The 21956-nt window shown below is 38.0% G+C and overlaps 1 protein-coding gene across 9 annotated transcripts in view; it reads left to right on the forward strand.

The window, feature by feature from the left end:
- The window catches only part of APC (APC regulator of WNT signaling pathway), a 138392-nt gene that overhangs the window by 97504 nt on the left and 18932 nt on the right, over nucleotides 1–21956 (forward strand). For 4 of the 9 annotated variants that reach the window (XM_069540591.1, XM_060009015.2, XM_060009016.1 and 1 more), the window contains 5 exons: nucleotides 1146–1250; nucleotides 12878–12976; nucleotides 15511–15889; nucleotides 17586–17681; nucleotides 18975–19028. In XM_069540591.1, the coding sequence (XP_069396692.1) occupies nucleotides 1146–1250; nucleotides 12878–12976; nucleotides 15511–15889; nucleotides 17586–17681; nucleotides 18975–19028 (733 nt within the window). The remainder of the gene's footprint in view (nucleotides 1–1145; nucleotides 1251–12877; nucleotides 12977–15510; nucleotides 15890–17585; nucleotides 17682–18974; nucleotides 19029–21956) is intronic. The other 5 variants (XM_069540592.1, XM_060009017.2, XM_069540593.1 and 2 more) reach the window with 3 other exon arrangements.

Consider the following 21956-nt stretch of genomic DNA (forward strand, 5'->3'; position numbering starts at 1 on the left):
CGGGCCTAGCTGCTCCGCGGCATGTGGGATCTTCCCGGACCGGAGCACGAACCCGTGTCCCCTGCATCGGCAGGCGGACTCTCAACCACGGTGCCACCAGGGAAGCCCGATTTAGTGGTTTTTGATTCATTTTGTCTCTAGATTGATTTTGTATTCTCTACTTTTGTTGATTTTGTTGAATTTCTTAGTGTAATTTTCCCATGGTGATATTTTTTCTTCTGCTTCTGAATTATCGAGACTACCTTTCTTTTGCCTATATATAACTTACACTAGTTTATTGATGGAAATATTGGTAAATTATTAAGTCACATCTTAAATGGTCTAGGAAAGCTTTATGTTTAAAGAAATTCTAGTGGAAGCCATTTTGCAATACAGTTTTCCACTATTATGTCAAATTTTTTAAAGTGTAATTTTTATTTTTGCGTTATCATTTTCCTAGGGCAGGCACATTTGTGATTGTTTCTATAAAAGATAATGGAAAAGTTATTTTATTTCTTTGATTCTACGGTGATATTTTTTTCAAAGTGACTGCTTTGTACTGGATATAATCTCTCTTGAAATGACTGCTTTTACTGGATATAATCTGTCACTTTCATTTTACATAGCAGATGGTGGCTACATTAGAAAAAAGGTTTTTGGTCTTTTTCAGATCAGAATCTTAAGAATTTACCTGTTGGTTTCATATGACTTTTATTAGCAGAAGATGTATTTATATATTGTGTGTATAAACATAGTTATACAGAAGGTGTTTTTAAGCTTAGGTTAATAGTTTAACTTATATTTGCAGCTCTAGTAAACGCCAGAGCCATGTGACCTTGCGGAAAAGACAGTTATTTGTTCTAGTTGGGTTATATCCCTGATAGTGATGTGAGCACAGCTGGTGGAGGATGGTGTTTCTGTGAGTCTCAGAAAATCCTTTGTCTTGTGTGGCTCTAATGCTCGAGGGACACACTTCACTTTCCTTTTACCGAAATAGTCGACAGTCAACCCTGCTGGAGCTGATGAAGTATAAAGTGCAGTTCCATGCTTTTGTAAACCTGTATAATTGAGGCATTCAAAGCTTTAAAGCAAGAACGAAGGAAAGCTCTGGGCTAAGAAAGCATACACCATTTTTGTATGTAATGATGTTAACTCCGTATTAACAGAGGTCATCTCAGAGCAAGCATGAAGCCGGCTCACATGAAGCTGAGCGACAGAATGAAAGTCAAGGAGTGGCAGAAATCAACATGGCAACTTCGGGTAGTGGTCAGGTAAATAAATTATTTTCTTAATTTTTTTTCTAATTAACTATTTAAATATTTAAAAAGGAATACAGAGTGAGATGATTCTCAGAAAGATCTATAAATCTTATCTACTTTCTTAGTCTTGAATGGATATCTCCAGAAGAATTCGGTACCAAAATTCTATGTCATTTTTCTTTATTATATCTAACAATAATGCTTTCAAAATTTCTAAGTATATTTTATAGCTCTAAATTGTATGTCTCTGTTTTAGCCTGAAGTGATTTGCGTGAGAAGAATTTTTTTGAAAAATAAATACTAAGCTGCATTTTGGTCATATGTGATTTGACCTAGTTATTATTGCTTGTATTTGAATAGGTTTGCTCTTTCTCTGTGGCATTCTTTGCAAAGACATTTTTACGTTTTTAAAAAATGGCCATAAGAACTTATAGTTCTTGTTTTATGTTGCACTTCAAGGTTACATAAATCTAGAAATTTAAATCCTATCACTGAAAAAGATGATTCTAATGCTCATACAGAGTAGAAATATAGCCTAATGATGTTTACTATTTTCATCTTTAGCAAAATTATAGACGTCAATTTTTTTTTTTTAATCTAGAACTATTATCTTGTTACGTTGCCATCAGTCTTCTATTAGAGTTTTATTGGAATGCATCCTACTACGACAGTATTTTTCTTTGGAGTGTTCTGTATTCTCCACATTTTTTCAATGAATATTTTATGTTGTAAATGAATCATTTTTTTAAATACAATTTCACTAAGTTAATTTTAAGGAAATTTTCTTACTGTTGATATAAAATATTCCCTTAGTGTCTGTAGGTTACTTTTAATGATACTAGTTATTTTAAAAGAGCCTGCTTCTATTAGTTCATTGAAATTTAAAGCTTAAAATGTCTCATACTTGAGTACTTAAATTTATTTTACTGAGTTAAAACAAAAAGATACTTCATTTTAATATTACTGGTGAGCACTGTAGTGGAGAAAACTCTATAGATGGCAAATTAGGGAAATTATATTTAAATAGCACATTTGGGTTATTTCTTTGTGTATTGTTTAGGGAATTCTTTGGGAACAATATGTGTTCCTACAATTACATAGAAAAAAGAAAAGTTCTGTCTTTTTGATAGAAAAAAAATTGTTTGCTTAGGATTAGACCCACTATTATGCTTTGGGTCGTATTCCAATTATTATATACTTTAACGCCTCACCTATCCAATAAGCTGGATATTCATTAAAAAAAGAGATCGAATCCCTATCACACTGCTTACATCAAAATTAATTCTAAGTAGATTAGATTTGATGTCAAAAATGAAAACTATAAAAATACTAAAAGATAAGAAGAAAATGAGGGTAGAATTTTTATAATCATGAAGTGGGTAGGAAACCATAAGAGAAAGGAACAGTAGGTTTTATATAAAAATGTAAAACTTCAATATGCCATAAAATCATAGCAAAGTTGCAAGATCAAATTAATGATGCTACAGCTACTCCCAGATCCTAATGTAAGATGAGTGGTATACATCTGTGGGACTGTGATTCAGTTATGCCAAGATTCCTTTAACCTGTCTTAGTAGGGTCTACCCATATGACAGCTGCTTGAGGTTTGTTCATTTGCTTTGTTTTATTATTTTCTCCAGAGACAAAAACCATTGACACTAATGAAAACTGAAAATAATCTTTTTGACTCTCAGGGTCACAGTAGCATGATCTATCAAAGCTCCTTTCCTGGTGCCCTTATCTCTACCACTTTGTGGAAATTCATTCTACCTCACCTGGTTTCCTCCCCACATCCACTCTGCCGGAATGATCTTTACATGAGTAAATCACCCTCTTTGTAAAATCCTTTGTTGGCGTCCCTTGGTTCTTAGAATAAGGTAACCCTTTATTATGACCTGTATAATCTGGCTCCTTCCCAGCGTGTTAGCTTTATGTCACACTTTGCTCTCAGCACTTCTGCTGCGCTGAGCTTTCAGGACCTCACCTTTCCTGGGCTTTCTCCTCTGCAGCCTGTGCACCGTCTGTTCCTGTTCCATGTAGTGCTCTTCTCATCCCACTTCACTCAGTTAACATTGGTTTATATGTGTCTGAGCTTAAGCATGACTTTCTCAAGAGGCTTGAACTGTTCACATCCCATTATTAAAGGCTGTCCTAGCTTGTTCTTCTCCTTTGCAGACCACATTTGCAGTTTTATGTTTATTTCTGTGATTATTTCTCTTTTCCCCAGTAGACTGTAAGCTCCAGAAGGGCAAAGATCCTTCCCAGTTTTATCCATTTTTATATCCCCACAATCCCTGATAAATAGTAGATAACAACAATAAATACATGTAGGTTGGAAGGAATGACTAACATCCCTTCTAGAAATAAGGTTTCTTGACCTGTGATTAATCTCCGCTAGAAGCTAAATGAAAAGAGAAAGCTAAAAGTAAATTATACAGATCAGATCCCTGTTTGCTTAGTATATAACTGTGTGTGTAATTCATTTATGAATTGATCCTCAGCTTTTCTGTTTAATGTTTAGAACCAGATCTCCAGTGATATAACCAGTAAGTAGTAATGAACTTCAACAAAGAGTGGGAAAGAGAGAAAATGGTAGGAGGACCTTTTTTGCTGCTAGTAATGTGTTTTTAAACATTTTATTATGGAAAATTTCAAATATATACAGAGGCAGATAGAATAATATAGTAATCTGCATGTACCCTATCTACTTGCCCTCCCATTTTATTTTTGGAAAAGATCCCAGACATCATTTATTGCATAAATACTTCACTGTGTGTTTCCAAAAGATAAGAACACATTTTGGGGGGACTTCCCTGGTGGTGCAGTGGTTAAGATTCTGTGTTCCCAGTGCGAGGGGCTTGGGTTCAATCCCTGGTCAGGGAACTGGATCCCACATGCATGCCACAACTAAGGAGCCCGTGTGCTGCAATGAAGACCTGGCACAACCAAATACATTTTTTTAAAAAAGGAATACTTTTTTTTAATTGAAGTATGGTTGATTTACAATATTGTTAGTTCCAGGTGCACAGCAAAGTGATTCAGTTATACATATATTTTTTTCCAATTCTTTTCCCTTATAGGTTATTACAAGAAGTTGAATATAGTTCCCTGTGCTATACAGTAAATTCTTGTTGTTTATCTAATTTATATATGTGGAGGTGTGTATCTGTTAATCCCATACTCCTGTTTCATCCCTCCCTCCCTTTCCCCTTTGGTAACCATAAGTTTGTTTTCTGTGTCTAAGATTACTTTTTTTAAAATTGAAGTATAGCTGATTTACATTAGTTAGTTTCAACTATACAGCAAAGTGATTCAGTAATTTTTTTTTCAGATTATTTGTATCTGTTAATCCCATACCATTAATCTGTCCTTTTCTCCTTCCCCTGTGATAACCATAAGTTTGTTTTCTGTATCTATGAGTCTGTTTCTGTTTTGTATATAGATTCATTTGTATTATTTTTTAGATTCCCCCATATAAGTGATATCATATAATATTTGTCTTTCTCTGTCTGACTTGCCTAACTTAGTATGATATTCTCTAGGTCCATCCATGTTGCTGCAGGTGGCAGTATTTCATTCTTTTTTGTGGCTGAATAAAATTCCATTGTATCTTCTTAAACTGATCATCTGTTGATGGGCACTTGGGTCGTTTCCATGTCTTGGCTATTGTAAATAGTGCTGCTGTGAACATTGGGGTGTATGTATCTTTTTGAATTAGAGTTTTCCTCTTTTCTGGATTTATGCCCAGGAGTGAGATTGCTGGATCATATGGTAGCTCTATTTTTAGCTTTTTAAGGAACCTCCATACTGTTTTTCACAGTGGCAGTACCAATTAACATTCCCACTAACAGTGTAGGAGGGCTCCCTTTTCTCCACATTCTTTCCAGACTTTTTAATGATGGCCATTCTGACCGGTGTGAGGTGATACATCATTGTGGTTTTGATTTGCATTTCTCTAATAATTAGCAATGTTGATCATCTTTTCATGTGCTTGTTGGTCATCTGTATGTCTTCTTTGGAGGAATGTCTGTTTAGGTCTTCTGTCCATCTTCTGATTGGGTTGTCTGTTTTTTTGATATTAAGTTGTATGAGTTGTTTGTACATTTTGGATATTAACCGTTTGTCAGTCGCATCATTTGTGCATATATTTTCTCCCAGTCCGTAGGTTGTCTTTGTTGATGGGTTTTTTGTTTTTTGGTTTTTCTTTGCTGTGTGAAAGCTTTTACGTTTGATTAGGTCCCATTTGATTATTTTTGCTTTTATTTCTTTTGCCTTGGGAGACTGATCTAAGAAAATATTGCTATAATTTATGTCTGAGAATGTTTGCCTATGTCTTCTTCTAGGAGTTTTATGGTGTCATGTCTTGTATTTAGGTCTTTAAACCAATTTGAGTTTATGGTGTGATGGAGTGTTCTAACTTCTTTGATTTACATGTAGCTGTCCAGCTTTCTGAACACCACTTGATGAAGAGACTGTCTTTTCTCCATTGTGTATTCTTGCCTCCTTTGTCGAAGATTAATTGACCGTAGGTGTGTGGGTTTATTTCTGGGCTCTTTATTTTGTTCTGTTGGTCTATATGTCTGTTTTTGTGCAAACACCATACTGTTTTGATTACTGTAGCTTTGTAGTATTGTCTGAAGTCCCAAAGCAGTCTACAAGATTTAATGCAATTCCTATCAAAATGCCCATGACATTTTTCACAGAACTAGAACAAATAATACTAAAATTTATATGGAACCACAAAAGACTTTTGTGCTAAATTGCTAAAGCAGAATTGCTTTAGCAATCTTGAATTGCTAAAGCAATCCTGGGGAAAAAGGACAAAGAACAGTTTTTTAAAATACATAACTATAGTTATATATTTTTGCTAAAGCAAAATTGCTAAAGCAATCCTGGGGAAATTGCTAAAGCAATTGCTAAAGCAATCCTGGGGAAAAAGGACAAAGAACAGTTTTTTAAAATACATAACTATAGTGCCATTATTACACTGCCAAAGAAATTAACAGTAATTCCTTAGTAGCATCAGATATCTAGTCAGTATTCAAATTTGCAATTGTTTCATGAATGTCATAATTTTTCAGTTTATTTGACTTGGGCCAGATAAGGTTCGTGCACAGAGATTGGTTAATATGTCTTTGAAGCCTCTTTTAATCTATAGGTTTCCTCTTTGTCTCTCAGTTTTTTGCTATGTTTGTTGACTAACCAAAGTTATTTGTTTTCTAGTGTTTTCCATAGTCTGGATTTTGCTGATAACATCTCCATGGTGAAGTTTGACATGATCCTCTATCTTCTGTATTTCCTATAAATTGGTATTTAGATCTAGAGATGTGATCGGATTTGGTTTCAAGGCCCCCCCCCCACTTTTTTTTGGACAAGACTTTTTCATAGATGGCATTGTGGTCTTCCATCAGGAAGCACAAAATGTCTGGTTGTCTCTATTTTGTGGTATTAACAGCCATTGATACTTAATGCCTAGCTCCATTAATTCATTAGGGGTTACAGAATTAGCTGTAGTATTTCTGTATAGAGAAACATCTCCTTATCTACTGTTTGACTACTTCCAGATACAGTTTGTATGAAAAAAGGCAAGGCAAGGGGAGTGGTTGCTTCTTCCCCCTCTTATGTCAGATTTCATGGTGAGTTGGAGACTGTTGCTACCTTTATGGTGAACCCCTTTGAGTCACTTTGTAAAGTGAGCAAGCAGAGGATAGAAGAGGGGTTCCAACCCAGCAAGTGTAATTGAAATTGACTGTATCCCAGTTGTGCTAATTTAACTGCCAGGCATAGTCCTTCTAGGGTCCCTCAGCAAACATTTGAGTGCCTGTAATGGCAATGGATATTTAAGGGTGAATAAAGGGGAATCAGAAGATAGATGCTTGATTCTAACATGTAGTGAAAAGGAATTGTATTTACTTGGAGGGGTCCCCTCCAGACAATTCATCTTATCCCCACCTCCCTGCTCCTTAGCCCATTTTTCACTCTGCTGTTAACTTTCTCCCCCAGCCCTTTTACCTGAAAGATAATATAAAACTCATCACTGTTCAGGATCTGTTTACTAAGGATCTGCATTATGCCAAGGCTGTTCTGAACCCTCGGGTGTGGTGGTGGGCTAGGTAGATGCTACCTTGTCCTCAAGAAACTTATCATCTAGAAGTAAGACAAATGAGCATTTTCCACAAAGTGTGTTAAGTACTATGAAAGGGCAAGTACGTAGCGCTACAGCACTTAACCTAGTGTTAGGGTGATTTTCATCCTAGAGGAAGTTACAAATTAATTTATTCTGACACCGTAGTAATGATTGGGTAAATTAGGTACAGTAGTCTAGGTGAAAGACGATGGTGGCCTGGGAGTTAGGGAAGAATTGATAGGTGTGAGAGAGTCATTTGGTCAGCAAATATCTGAGTATCTGAGAGGATTTAGAAACTATAATCCATAAGGGTTAGTGTCAGATGCGAGGGCTGAGGAGGAAGGAGAAGTCAGGAATGACTTCCAGGTTTTTGTCGTAGGCAGCTACAAGGATGGTGATGCATTTCAGTGCTAACACTAGATGAGGAACAAGTTTGTGAAGGAAAATAATCTAGTTTCAAAAATGTTAAGTTTCAAGATGTTCATTCTGAGACAATGAAGCAGAAATGTCAAGTAGGCTATTAGATAGTGGGTTTGGAATCAAAGGGAAGGGTGAAAAATGTGATAATTCAAGGTATGGGAGATTTTTGTATCCCCTGTGATTATAGAACGAGAAGATGAAGACCTGGGCTAAAAAAATCCCAAAGCAAGGGAATAACATTGTTGTTCCAAAAGAGGAAATAGTTAACAATATCCACCATTGACTGTAAGGACTTGAAAATTTTCCTTTAGGTTTCACCAAGAAAAGAACTTCAGGGCTTCCCTGGTGGCGTAGTGGTTGAGAGTCCACCTGCCGATGCAGGGGACACGGGTTTGTGCCCCGGTCCGGGAAGATCCCACATGCCGCAGAGCAGCTGGGCCCGTGAGCCATGGCCGCTGAGCCTGCGCGTCCGGAGCCTGTGCTCCGCAACGGGAGAGGCCACAGCAGTGAGAGGCCCACGTACCGCAGAAAAAAAAAAAAAAAAAAAAAACTTCAGTGCTGATCTTGGCAAGAGCCGTTTCATTGGCTTTCTTCTCTACCATGTGATATTGGAGTGAGTTGAGGTTTAAATTGGAAGGTTAAAAAGTAGAAGAGAGCAATTTTAGCTAACTCAAAAAGTCTGAGTGTGAACTGCCCAAGAGAGAAAAGGCCATTAATTGACACAGTAGAGATTTGAGAGAAAATTGAGAGATTATTTTTCTTTTTATAAAATAGGAGAGATAAGCATATTTGAATGGTAATGGGAAGGAGCCAGTAGAGAAAAAGATTGAAAGTCCAAAAGAGCAAAGAGAAATGGGGAGGGAAAGGATCCAGAGCACACATGAAGGGACGGGCCTCAGGTAGCAGAAGGGGTGCCTCTGAAGCAATAGCAGGAGAAGATGGAGATGGGTGTGGAGGCAGGTAATTTTGTCAGTTTGGTGGCAGCAAGTTTGAGGAAGTTTTGTCTGATGGCTTCTGTTTCTCTGTAATTAGAAGGTAAAATTATTTGTGGTAAAGGAGACATATCCAAAATAGCCACTGTGAGCAAAGAAGGGAGAGCTGACTTGGGAAACACAAGGATTACAGATGGAGGACTAAGGGCCCAGGTGTATTGGTGACCATAAATGTTATATGGGCAGTACCCTGGAGAATTGTGTGATATTCTCACATGCTCAAATTTCTCAAATACTGCTCAGCAGTCCATATTAGGGTGTAGAGAAAACAGGCAGTTGGATTCATCTACAATTGCAATGTTTCCAGGCAGGTGGGATGGAATAGCCATGGGGCAAAGATATGAAAACTGACAAGAGAATTACGGAAGTGATGGACCACGAAAAATCTCAAGGTGGAGTATGTAGAGACATCCATGCACTGGACATTCCAATCATTTTAAAGACACTTTCTTGGGGAAGGTTAAAGGAGATTGCCAGAAGAATAGGTTTTCAGAGTTACCACAAGATAACTAAATGCATTATTCAGAGATGGTACATTTTAGGGTGATGGAAATGGTCTAGGATACAGCCATAGATGTCAGTGACTAAAATGGAGTAGAGGAGAAAAACATCACTGAAGATACCAGAGAACTGAGAGACCACGGTTTTGAATGAGGCGTAAGTTACCCAGAATGGTGGCAGTAATTGAAGTAGAAGGAGGCCAGTGACCCTTGTGCCAAAGTTGTTTAATGATTGAAGACAGTGATTGGGTGGTTAGTAGGTGATAGCACTGGGGAAAGGGAAAAGTGATTATAACACAAGGAGATTTGGGGCTATTACCGGAAGGTGGAGAAGAGCGGTGAGTGTCCCAAAATCAAGGAGCTGTATAGAAAGGTACGGAGACTAAAGCTTAAAGATGATTTGGTATCTACACTGAAAGGAATGTCCGGAACATTTTTTAGTGTGGACATGGGTTTTCCCTTGTTTCGTAGTTTAACCTCTTATTTCTCTTTTGTTTCAAACAATGTGTTAATTATCTATTGCTGCTTGACAATTTTAGCAAAATCAGCAAACATTTATTGTTGTTTCTGTAGGTCAGGAAACCTGGTGCAGCTTAGCTGAGTGCCTCTGGTTCAGGGTCTCTCACAGGCTGCAGTCATGGTGTTAGCGGGGGCCGCAGTCATTTCAAGACGTGACTCGGGGAAGATGTGCTTCTAAGCTCACTCATATGGCTATTGGCAGGCCTCATGTCCTCAGGCTGTTGGCCAGTGATATCATGTCCTTGCCACCAGGGTCTCTACAAAGGGCATTTCACAACGTAGCATCTGGCCTCCCTCAGAGAGCACAAGAGAGGGTGCCCAGGATGGAAGCCACAGTCTTCGTAACCTTATCTTGGAAGTGACTTCTCATCACGTCTGCAGCAGTCTGTTCACTAGAAGCCATTCACTAAATCTAGCCCACAGTCAAAGGCAGGGAGATTACATAAGGGTGTGAATACCAGGAAACAAGGATCGTTAGGGATTGTGTTAGATCCTTACTACCAGAAACAGTGAAAATATTTAGGTATCCTCAAAGACGGTATGTTTGGAACTTCCCTGGTGGTGCAGTAGTTAAGAATCCACCTGCCAATGCAGGGGACACAGGTTTGAGGCCTGGTCCATGAAGATCCCACATGCCATGGAGCAACTAAGCCCGCACACCACAACTACTGAGCCTGCACTCTAGAGCCCGCGAGCCACAACAAAGACAAGCCACTGCAACGAGAAGCCTGTGCACCACAATGAAGAATAGCCCCTGCTAGCCACCACTAGAGAAAGCCCATGCACAAAGCAACGAAGACCCAACATGGCCAAAAATAAATAAATTGATTAATTAATTTTTTTAAAAAAAAGACAGTATGTTTGCTTCAGGATAAGGAGTCATTCCCCTTCTACTGTAGAACAAGAGAGGCCCCTTGCCTAAGTCTTCTTAAAAAGCCCCCTGACTATTCTCTTTACCTTGAGTCTTGGTCCCTCAACTCCATCTTCTTTATTGCAATCAGAATAAGCTCTTTATCTCCAAATCAATCAGTGAATCAGATTCTGTCTGTCTCTCTCTCCCTCTCTCCCTCTCTCCCTCTCTCCCTCTCTCCCTCTCTCCCTCTCTCCCTCTCTCCCTCTCTCCCTCTCTCCCTTTCTCCCTCCCTCTCTCTCTCTCTCTCTCTCTCTCTGTCTCTCTCTCTCTCTCTCACACACACACACACACACACACACACACACACAGACACGTTCTTTCTGACCTTTGCTTATGCTTCTGCCTCCTCTGGGCTGCCCTGTGGCTAACTCTCCTCCTTTTTATTATCTAAACTCTTCCTCGTAGTTTAAAATCAGATAGCACTTTACTCTGTACTCCCAAGACTGAGTATATGCCATTCCTGTGTGTGCATGTGGCCTCTGTCAGAGCACTTACTACTGTATATTTACATGTTGAGCAACCTGTCTAGAGTCTGTGTGCGGTGAGGATGGGACTATCTTATTCACTTATATCCCTAGTGACTAGCACTGTACCGAGAAAGTAGCAAGAGCTCAGTAAATGTTTGTTGTTTGGTTGCATGTGAGTTGAAATACCATTATAGAAGCACCCAGTAGCTAGTGGCAGTGGGAAGAGTTGCCGGATGTCTACCTCTGCTGCCTGTTCTCCCTACCCTGAGGGGTACTAACCTGCCGCTCCAAATTGAGAAGTATCCCTAGAGGACTAACCAGTATAAAGCATCCAGACCCACAGAAGGAGTAGAGACTAGAAAGGGTAGCCACTCTGAGACTCTGTTCTAGTATTCTTAATCTAACCCTAGATTTCCCTACGTGGGTGTGAATAAGTGGGTCTTCATGCTTTTATATGGGGAGACATAAAAAAGACCTCTCAAGTTGCAACTTCTTAAAATCATCTTTACTGAGGAAAGACTAACATACTCATTTTAAATATATAGTTAAATGAATTTCACATTTACAGTTTTTTTCTACAGTTACATTTACAAATGTAATTTTCTCTTAAAACTTTTTTTTTTAATAGCCATTCTGACAGGTGTGAAGTAATATCTGGTTTTGATTTGTATTTCTGTAATAACTGGTGACGTTGGGCATCTTTTCATGTGCCTGTATGTCTTCTTTGGAGAAATGTCTATTCAGGTCTTCAGGTCATTTTTTGATTGGGTTGTTTGTTTTTTTGATACTGAGTCATATGAGCTGTTTATATACTTTGGATATTAATCCCTTGTCGGTCACATCATTTGCAAATGTTTTCTCCCATTCTGTAGGTTGTCTTTTGTTTTGTCTGTGGTTTCCATTGCCATGCAAAAGCTTTTAAGTTTAGTTGGGTTCCATTTGTTTATTTTTGCTTTTATTTCCTTTGCCTTAGGAGACAGATCCAAAAAAATATTACTACAATTTATGTCAGAGAGTATTCTGCCTATATTCTTTTCTAGCATGCTTTCCATATTTATCCCTTTACACAGACTCTTCCATCATTTTTCCAAAATCCAAGGCCTACCTTTAAGTATAACTTATCTTATTCAGTCTTTAATAGTTCTTAAGCAAGTAGTTATTTCTTTCTGTTTTCCCTCAGTATTTTATGCATTATTCTTACTAAGTGCTCATGATATCTCAGTGCAATTATTTATTTTTTCATGCCTTTCTCCAGTAGAGGTTTCAAGCAAGTCTTTTTTCTACTCTGAGCTCCTGGAGAACTTGGTCTGTACAAAATTTACAGTTAGTTTTGTGGTAATTTAGAGCATTTCGTCACTCATTGGAGCTTTCTACCAATCAATTTATATTTAACTGAATGTAGTTTCATGCCTTTTGATTTGTGAAAGAATATTACTCTTAGAATTTCTGCAGTGTTCGGTTACTTCCACATTGTACTTTAACTGTCTTTTGCAACAGTCTTTTTTTCCTTCAGTGTTTCTCTAAACTCTACTTAAGTTTATAGGTAAAAATATTCATTTTGAGCAGTTATAATGTCCACACTTTTAATGGTATATTTAGCTGTTTACCCTAACGACAGTTCATTTGGAGTACCTTAACATGAAGTTAGCTGTATTTATCTATAATCTAAATTATACTGTCTATAATTTGCTTAATTTCTAGGGTTCAACTGCACGAATAGATCACGAAACAGCCAGTGTTTTGAGTTCTAGCAGCACACATTCTGCTCCTCGAAGGCTGACAAGTCATCTGGGAACCAAGGTAATAGATGATAAGCACTGAGCACTCCCTGTGACTTATGCCTCTGTGCCTTGCCTGCAGTGGCACACACCTCCACTTCCCAGCCCACCGAAAAATGACCGTCAGAGTCCTAGCCAGCCTTCAGAAATCTTCTTGGGCTTTCCTTCTTTACAAAACATTTTCTGATTTCCAGGGTCCTCTCACCTCCCCATGCAGTCTGTCTACCTCCTTTGAATCACTACAGTTGGAGCACTGTAGTGTTTTTTATCCTTTGCAGCATCGAGCACAGAATCTGCACATAATGAGTGTTTAATAAATACTTAGTGGATGGAAAAATTATTGAAATTGAATGTTATCCTATTCACTGCTGATAAGTGAGTTTTCTTAGGGTCTCTTAGATGTTAGTAAATATTTTGGGGGACTTGAGAATAGTATGTTTGAAAAGAAAATAATTATTTTATTATTGTTAAAGCCAGAGGCTTTACTATTATATGAACAAAGATGAAATTCTAATATTACTAAGCAGTATATTTTCAGTTAAATCTAAATAATTCCACTAGTTGTTTTCACAGCATACTCTACATAGTCTTTCTTTACTTTAATAATATAGTGGCTCTTAGGAAAAGCATTACTGAAATAACTAATGTCGATTTAAGAAATGAATTTTAGAGTATCAATGGTATTGTTAATATGAAACTTAATCCTTTTAATAACTCACAATAGTTACTACTTGGGACCGCTAGGATGCCAGTAACTGCTGGGAGTTGTATGTTTATTATCTCATCTTCTCGAAAACCCTTTGAGGTATTCTTGCCCCTCTTTTTAAAATGAGAATACGGAGGCCAAAAAAAGATTCAGACAGCTGTCATGTAAATAAATTGGAATTCAACCCCAGATCTGTCCAACATCAACAGGTAGTTTTCACTATAAAGAAAATGTTTAATATTCAACAGTACTATTGCATGAAGACTGGCAGCTAGAATACCATTTCCTTTTGAAGTGATTTATGCATGATAATATTAAGACCTTACTACATTTTTGAATGCCAGTTACTGTGCCATACATGTGTTATTTTATTTAATCTTCACAAAGAAAACCCTATTGGGTAAATATCTCCATTTTGCAGCTGAGACAGCTGGGCCTCAGAGAATTCAAATAACTTGGTCGTGTCACGCAACTCACTTGTAAATGGTGGAGTCAGAATTTGAAAGACTGTTTATCCACAGTTCTGTACTGCCTTCCTAATAAAACTGTCATATCTGAGAGTAGTGTGTGTCTACACATTTAGAGTAGAGTTTCTCAGCCTCAGCATTGTTGGCTGGATAATTCCTCATTGCATTGTGGGATGTTTAGCAGCATCCCTGGTCTTTTCCTACTAGATGCCCGAAGCTTCTCCTCCTGCAGTTGTGACCGCCAAAAATGTCTCCAAGACGTTGCCAAAAGTGTCTCAGCGTGGCTAAAATTGCCCCTGGTTAAGAACCACTAATTTACAGATATGATACATTTATGTAATAGCCTCTACTTTTATGTAATAGCTCTCACTTTAAAATGAGGTTGATCACAGGGCAGGATAACTGGGTACTGTTTCCTGTTTCTAATCTGCTTCTAAGTAAATTCTTAGAATTTATGGTCAGGGAGTAATTGATGCTTACCAGCTGCTTTTAAAAAGAAATTGAATAAGAATCCTGGCTTTGTATCCCTGTATGATCAGAGCATTCTTCTTTTTATAACAAAATATGTTTACATGTATAAGGGAGAAATCATAACTTTAACAATATTATACAGCAAGTCCCCTACATATGAACCTTCAAGTTGTGAACTTTCAAAGATGCGAATGTATTGTAAACCTATTACAGTATAGTACTGAATACCAATTGTGTTTGTTGGGTCCCTGGGCTAGCTTTGTTGGACTTATGAACAAATTGGACTTGTGAACGTGCTCTCAGAATGGAACTTGTTCATATGTAGGGGACTTACTGTACTTACAATCTGGTGAGGGTTAGCAATTGCTGAGAGCTGGTACTTAGTAAATAATAATTGCTGAAAAATATTTTCTCTTTATTGATTATGGTTGTAGATTAAAAATTAAAATTTTAAATTGTGTAAAGAATTTAGATAAACCACATTTCTGACTCTGTGTGTGTGTTGGTGGGGGTGGGTATGTGTGGTGTGGGGGGAGATGTGAGAGAGAGAGAGAAATCAGTTGATTGTCATTCATCATAATCAGTGGATTATCACCAGCTGATCCAGACAAACAGCAATTTGGGTTTATGCAAGAACCTACTTTCTCTTTTTCAACACTATGTACTACCACTACTAATATTTACTCATAAACAAGTTGGTGATGATTATATTATATGGATTTTGAAATAACGCTCATTACTTCATCCTGGAAAGGGGTTTTTGTTTTTGTTTTTTGGTTTTTTTTTGTTTTTTTTTTTGTTTTTGTTTTTGTTTTTAATGAGTTACAATAAATATCCCATTCATCACTTCATTGGTGTTGACTTTTGGATATTAAAGTCATAATTTTGTTTCTAAACTCATTTGGCCCACAGGTGGAAATGGTGTATTCATTGTTGTCAATGCTTGGTACTCATGATAAGGATGATATGTCGCGAACTTTGCTAGCTATGTCTAGCTCCCAAGACAGCTGTATATCCATGCGACAGTCTGGATGTCTTCCTCTCCTCATCCAGCTTTTACATGGCAATGACAAAGACTCTGTGTTGTTGGGAAATTCCCGGGGCAGTAAAGAGGCTCGGGCCAGGGCCAGTGCAGCACTCCACAACATCATTCACTCACAGCCTGATGACAAGAGAGGCAGGCGTGAAATCCGAGTCCTTCATCTTTTGGAACAGATACGAGCTTACTGTGAAACCTGTTGGGAGTGGCAGGAAGCCCATGAACAAGGCATGGACCAGGACAAAAATCCAAGTATGTTCCGTATGGTGCATGTTACAAAGCAAATGTAAAAGTTTTTGAAATGAAAACTTTAAATTAGGATGGTGTCTTTATGAATAGGCCTGGGAAATTCATATTAGCCATCTACACTGCTAACATAGGTTAAAGCTTAATTTCTCTAGAAAAAGTTAGCAAAGGAAAATGTTATGTGTACTACAGTGCAACCACAAAAGAACAGAAAATCAAGACAGAGTCATAGCATAGCAGATCTAGAAAGAACTTGAGCGATTATGTCCTCCATCTCTTGAGATTAAGCTCAAGAAAGTGACTTTACATAAGTTCCTTCAGTTGTTAATGACCAACCCATAATCTCTTACATTTGCATATCACTCTACTCAGTGGATACAGAGCTGTGTTATGTATGTTATTTGATCCTTACAACAACCTTGTGAAGTAGGAAGGGAAGATATCATCTCCATTTTACAGATGAAGAAACTGAGGCTCAGAGAGGCTAAAAGACTTGCCTATGGCCTCACAGCTAGTGGGTGGTGGAGCCAGGATCAGAGGTCAGATCTCCTGACTCTCAGCCCAGTGCTCTTCCTACTGCACCATCCTGCTTCAGGCCATGGGGCCCCAGTTGCTGGGGTGATCAGCCTCCCAGCTCTTTGCTCAGGGAGAAACCCTTGGCCACCAGTCCCTCTCCCTCAGGAGCAGGGAACATGGGAGTTGGGACCTTTGGGGACGTAACTTACTTCATTCCTGTAGCAAGAACCAAAAGCAGTAAGTATATAAGGTAAGACCTTCCTTTCACCTGATAAGAACACACACATGCACACACACACATGACAAAGGACTATTGTATCAGTATCTTGATTTCGGGAGTAGGAGAAAGAGTGATGATGAGAACATGATCTATAAAGATTTAGCAGATTTTTTTTAGGTAGGTATAAAAGTGAATTTATTTAAAATTTAATAGTTTTCAAGAATAGAGTACAGCAGAAATGTCCTTTATATCTATTTGTCCTAGGGATGAGGAGAACTATAAGATGCTTTACTGGAAGAACATTGTCTTTCTGGATTGTTTTCTTTGTCCACAATTATATAATGACTCGCATTTTGTGCTCTTAATACCTACTCTCAGAAAAGTTAAATAGAATAAATATTATTACTTCTGAAAAATAGACTTGCTTTTTAAATTTTTATTTCAAGTAACAGTTTTGAAACTTTGTGCATAGTATTAAATGTGCAGGTACATTTTCTTGGACACCTTGTCTATAAATTTTTGTTTACTATCTGGTATCTGTATAGTAAGCTTTCTATACTAGGTTTATACTAGGTTTCTCTACTACATTTGTATACAGCCACATGCCTTTAAGTTTAAATAGAGATTGTAAATAAAAGGTTTTATACCAAAATGTTTTTATTGTTTCATATAGCCAATATAATTTTTAAGTTATTATTTGAATTATAGCATAAACCTGCATGGGACCAGCAGACTTGGTCAAAGGCTGATGAGAGGTAGACATTTTTGTGGAACCAAGAAAAACCCTTACGTTTTCCTTTCCATGTTTGTAGTATATATTCATCTCTTTAGCAAATACTTGTTGATTCACTAAACTGCTATGCATTAGGGATGTATTAGTGAGCCCTGAGTATTTTTTAAGTATAATAAACATCACTACTTTTGAGAAAACAAAGCATTATGGTTTATGTCAATTTTATCTTTCAGTGCCAGCTCCTGTTGAACATCAAATCTGTCCTGCTGTGTGTGTTCTAATGAAACTTTCGTTTGATGAGGAGCATAGACACGCGATGAATGAACTTGGTAAGACAAAATGTTCCTTAATGCCATAGAAGAATACTAAAGATTTTTCATCATTGTTGAATTAGGATATAAGGCCAGTAACTTTTATTACCATCTGCTTCCTCCTTGTAGCAAATGACTATACTCTGGTTTCCAGGGGAGACAATGTCCTAAGTGGCAGAAACTGCTACCCTTGTAACCTAACTTGGATTTTTAAAATCTTAGCCAAAGGTTGGAAAAAATACTAAACGGTCCATTCTTGCCTCTATCGTCAAGGTAGACCCTGGGTGACAGTTGATGGGGAGGGTAATTTGAATTGTTTTGAGACGTGGGGCTACGTAATTATTCTTGAACTCAGTCACTTCTGAAAGACATCAGAAGGAATTATTATTAAGATTCTCATTTATCTACATGGTTATCTGTACTTTACTGGATTTTCATGATAAGCAGCGTGGTATCTCTGAAACTGATTAATACGGAAAAGCATTATGCTCTGATTTATGTTAGAAACATTCCATTAATTGTGGAAGGGTTACTCTTAGGTATGTGTTCTCACATACTCTAAACCTTATATAACCTGCATTTGTGCCCCCCATTTTTCATGTAATGGTTTTTCTTTGATTTCTAGGTTCATTTTGCACATGTGGTATTTATAAGTTGCATCATGCTGAGCCATCTCATGTGAACTGGATCGCTCTAGTCGTGCCACAAGCAAGAACCATACACTGAGTTTCCATCTTAGTGTAGCTGTGCCCTTGCTTTTTGTGCCGGTTATGCTACATTTCATTCAAGCCCCCACTGTGTATTCCTGCCACCCCTCATCATTATCATTCATCACTTATCTTCAAAGTGACAAAGTCATGACACTCTTAAACACAGAGAACCTGAACGGCCAAAAATGAGTGTTGTCTCCTTCAGAGTCATCACTTTGGGAGGCTGTGTACTTTGTGATTTCCGCCTGCCCTCCAGCCATGCTTTTCTTCCCACAGGCCCTAGCAGTCGGCCCACTTGATTCTCTTTCCTTCCCCCATGCCCCCAGCCTCCTGTGAAACTGAGTACGAGCTTATGAGTTCTCCCCTCCTCAGTACTGCCTCAGCATTGGTGAAATTTTAAGTTTGGGTGTTTTTTTTTTAACACTAGTAATAATGGGGAAAATAATGAATCAACGGGAAAACGAATCCAATTTTAAGCTCCCGCAAACGTTTTTATAAATGTTCCTGTGTTCCAATGAACTATAGACTAGGACTGACACATTAATCATCTGAATTTCCAAGTAAAATCTAGACTCAGTATTTGTTCCTCTTCCTTCTTCAGGTAGGAAGGCTACCCGGGGCATTTCATCACAGGAGCTAGGGCAGGGGCTTTCAGGTGAGGAGCAGGATGGGGCCTCTGGGGGTGTGACTGCTGGGGGTGTAGCCACAGGGGATTACCTTCTTCTCACTCCTAGCCTCTGAATTCGCATTGGAGCACAAGAAGGACCAAGGTGTGTGGACCGTGGGGAGATGGATTAAGACAGCACAAGGGATCTGACAGTGAGGAATAAGGAGGAAAGAAGTCCCAAGTGGATGAAGGGAAATTTCTAAGCCCAGTCAGCTAGGACCGTCATTTGTACATAGAAGAAAATTCTTACAACTATTAGGGTCATTTAAGTTTGCACCTATTAGTATTGCAAGTTTTAGACCATAGTATCAGTAATGTATACATTTATGAATTCCCAGCTCTGTCCCAGAAACTGTGCTAGGCACTAGGTATAAAAATGATTAAGATGTGGTCCTGACTTTCAAGGAATTCATAGTTAATTTGCATTAGTGTTTCCCAAACTAGATCATAATGATCACCAGAGGCAGTTGTCAAACCATGTATTTCTCTGGCCCATGCGTGGTAAGCAAGCTTAGTAAAGTAGAATCTCCGGAGGAGGGAACCTAGGAATCAAATCTAATAAGTGGCCCAGGTGATTCTTATGATCGGGAAATTTTGTGAAACACCAATATATAGAATATTGATGCTGAGCCCCTAATATTTATTTTAGAACGAGGCGTTTCATGCTAATGGTGACTATCTAAACCAAGTAAAAGAAAAGTAATATACTTTTTAAAAATTAAGTATCATCTTTCTATTATCTCTTTTTGATAAGTTTAAATTAAGGATTTTGTTAAATGTCACCTGAAGCCATTGATCCTCTACTATCTGTAAGGTTATGAGATACCATAGGAGATAGTATTTGGTTCATCTGGACCACTATTCTCTAACATAGGCACCAAGAAAATGTGGAAGGATGTGTTCATGACCTTTGCATTACCTTGAAACATCCTAATATTTCTTAGGGCAACCTATTTTTTATTGTATTGCTCATGAATTCACATCATATTTTTGTGAATCCATTTGTAGTTTTAATGTATAGATTCTTTGCCTGAAAATTCACTGAAGGTTTTCTTTTTACCTGCCTGAAGTCATAAAGGGCTCTCTCTTCTATCTGATACACTAAATTTTATTGAATGTCCTTTTTTTCATTAGCCATGTTCTTCATGGTTTTATTGGCATTGACCAAATCCTTCTTTAATCTTTGTTTTTAGAATCAAGTCCTAAGATTTTTGGGTTTTCCATACAAAAGTAGTCAGGTGCCTTCTTGGGATTTTCTTTAGATCATTTCACCTCTCTCAAAACAGTATCACAGATACTGCTGTGCCAGGCAGGATTTTATGTAGGCATGAAGCATAGTATGTTTTGTTTTGGCTTTGATCGTCTGCTTTATAATCCTCAACATTTTGGTGATCTCCTCAGTACACAAGGCCACTGTCTTCAGGTCAACAATGACTCCCAGATCTGTTTCCTGGGTCAAAACTCTCAGTTCTTTTACTGGTGGTTCCTTCTTCTTTACCAAAGTAATAAATAGTGGAATTTTTTGAAGCTCTGTACTAGGCTTTCTTCCACTCTCCCTGGGCAGTATCCTCTACTCCATGGCTTCAATTACAGTGTTTTTCAAATTCACAGCTTAATCCAAGTTCTCTCTCCTGAGATTTACACACATTTTTCAAACTGCTCATTCAACATCTTCACCTAGATGATTTTTCAGACATTTCTGACTCAGCTGACAGAAACTGAGTTTGTTGTCTCCTCTATCCCCAAATCTCTGTCTATTCCAGGGTTCCTTTTCTCAGAAAATGGCATTCCAGTCAACCCACTTGCTGAAGCCAGAATCTTAGAAGACATCCACGAGTCTATTCCTTATCCCCTGTGTCTCGTAAATGCTTTAATTCTGGTTCTTAAATACATCTCATATCACTGCTCTTCTTTTTATCCCCACCCCAAGCAAGCCTCTGTCATCTCTCCCGTTCTCCCATAGTTTGTCTTACTTGTCCCCCCACTTCCAATCATAATCCATTCTGCAGCCTACAGTCATAGGAATCTGTTTAGAACATACATCTGATTATTCCTTCCCCTGCCTTAAATCCTTGGTGAGGCACACAAAGTCTTGCATAATCTGGCCTCTACCCATTTTTGTAGCCTTACCTGTGACCCTCTCCTTGTTGCTGTATATTTCAGGCCCAGCAGTCCTTGCACATGCTGTTTCATCTGCCTGAAATGCTTACTTATTGTTTCTGCCCCACCCTTTTTAGATATTTGTTCATCCTTTAAGTCTCAAGTTAAACATTATTTCCTCAGCCATTTTCTTGATCCTCCCAATCTAGGTTAAGTTCACCTGTTACCTTGCCCTGTGCTTCTACACAATCCAGTACACTTAAATTAGTTGTTCAGTGGCTGTCTCTGCTCTAATCTGTAAGCTCCATAAAGACATTGGCTGTTTTTTTCGTTGGTTGTTTATCTTCCCATCATCATGGGTGGATGGAGGAAAATCTTCCTAAATACGGTTTGGATTTCCCTTAACCAAATTAATTTTTACTTACCTACATTCAAACTCATCTGTCATTGGTGCTAGTTATAAAGATTTACACAAATGCTCCAAGAGTTAAATCCCTTGTCCTGGCATTCTTGACCCAAGATAGAACTTGGTCTATTTTGCAGACTTGCTGATTCATCTACATACTGACCCTTCTAGATCATTTACAAAAATGTACCGATCCTCTTTCAGATTAATGACCTGATTGTTCAGACTTACAGTATCCAAGAATTGCCTGTTTATATTCATCTTCTCTTTTTCTGTCTAAGCCACTTCTCTGACAAAAGAATGTCTCCAGTCCCATGATGATTAATATTGATGATGAATAATATTTTGAATAACCTCCATATGCATTTTTATTTTTCTTTTTATTTACTCCCTCACCATTTTGCTTCACC

The sequence above is a fragment of the Delphinus delphis genome, chromosome 3, assembly GCF_949987515.2.
Source record: "Delphinus delphis chromosome 3, mDelDel1.2, whole genome shotgun sequence".
Taxonomy (NCBI): Eukaryota; Metazoa; Chordata; class Mammalia; order Artiodactyla; family Delphinidae; genus Delphinus; species Delphinus delphis.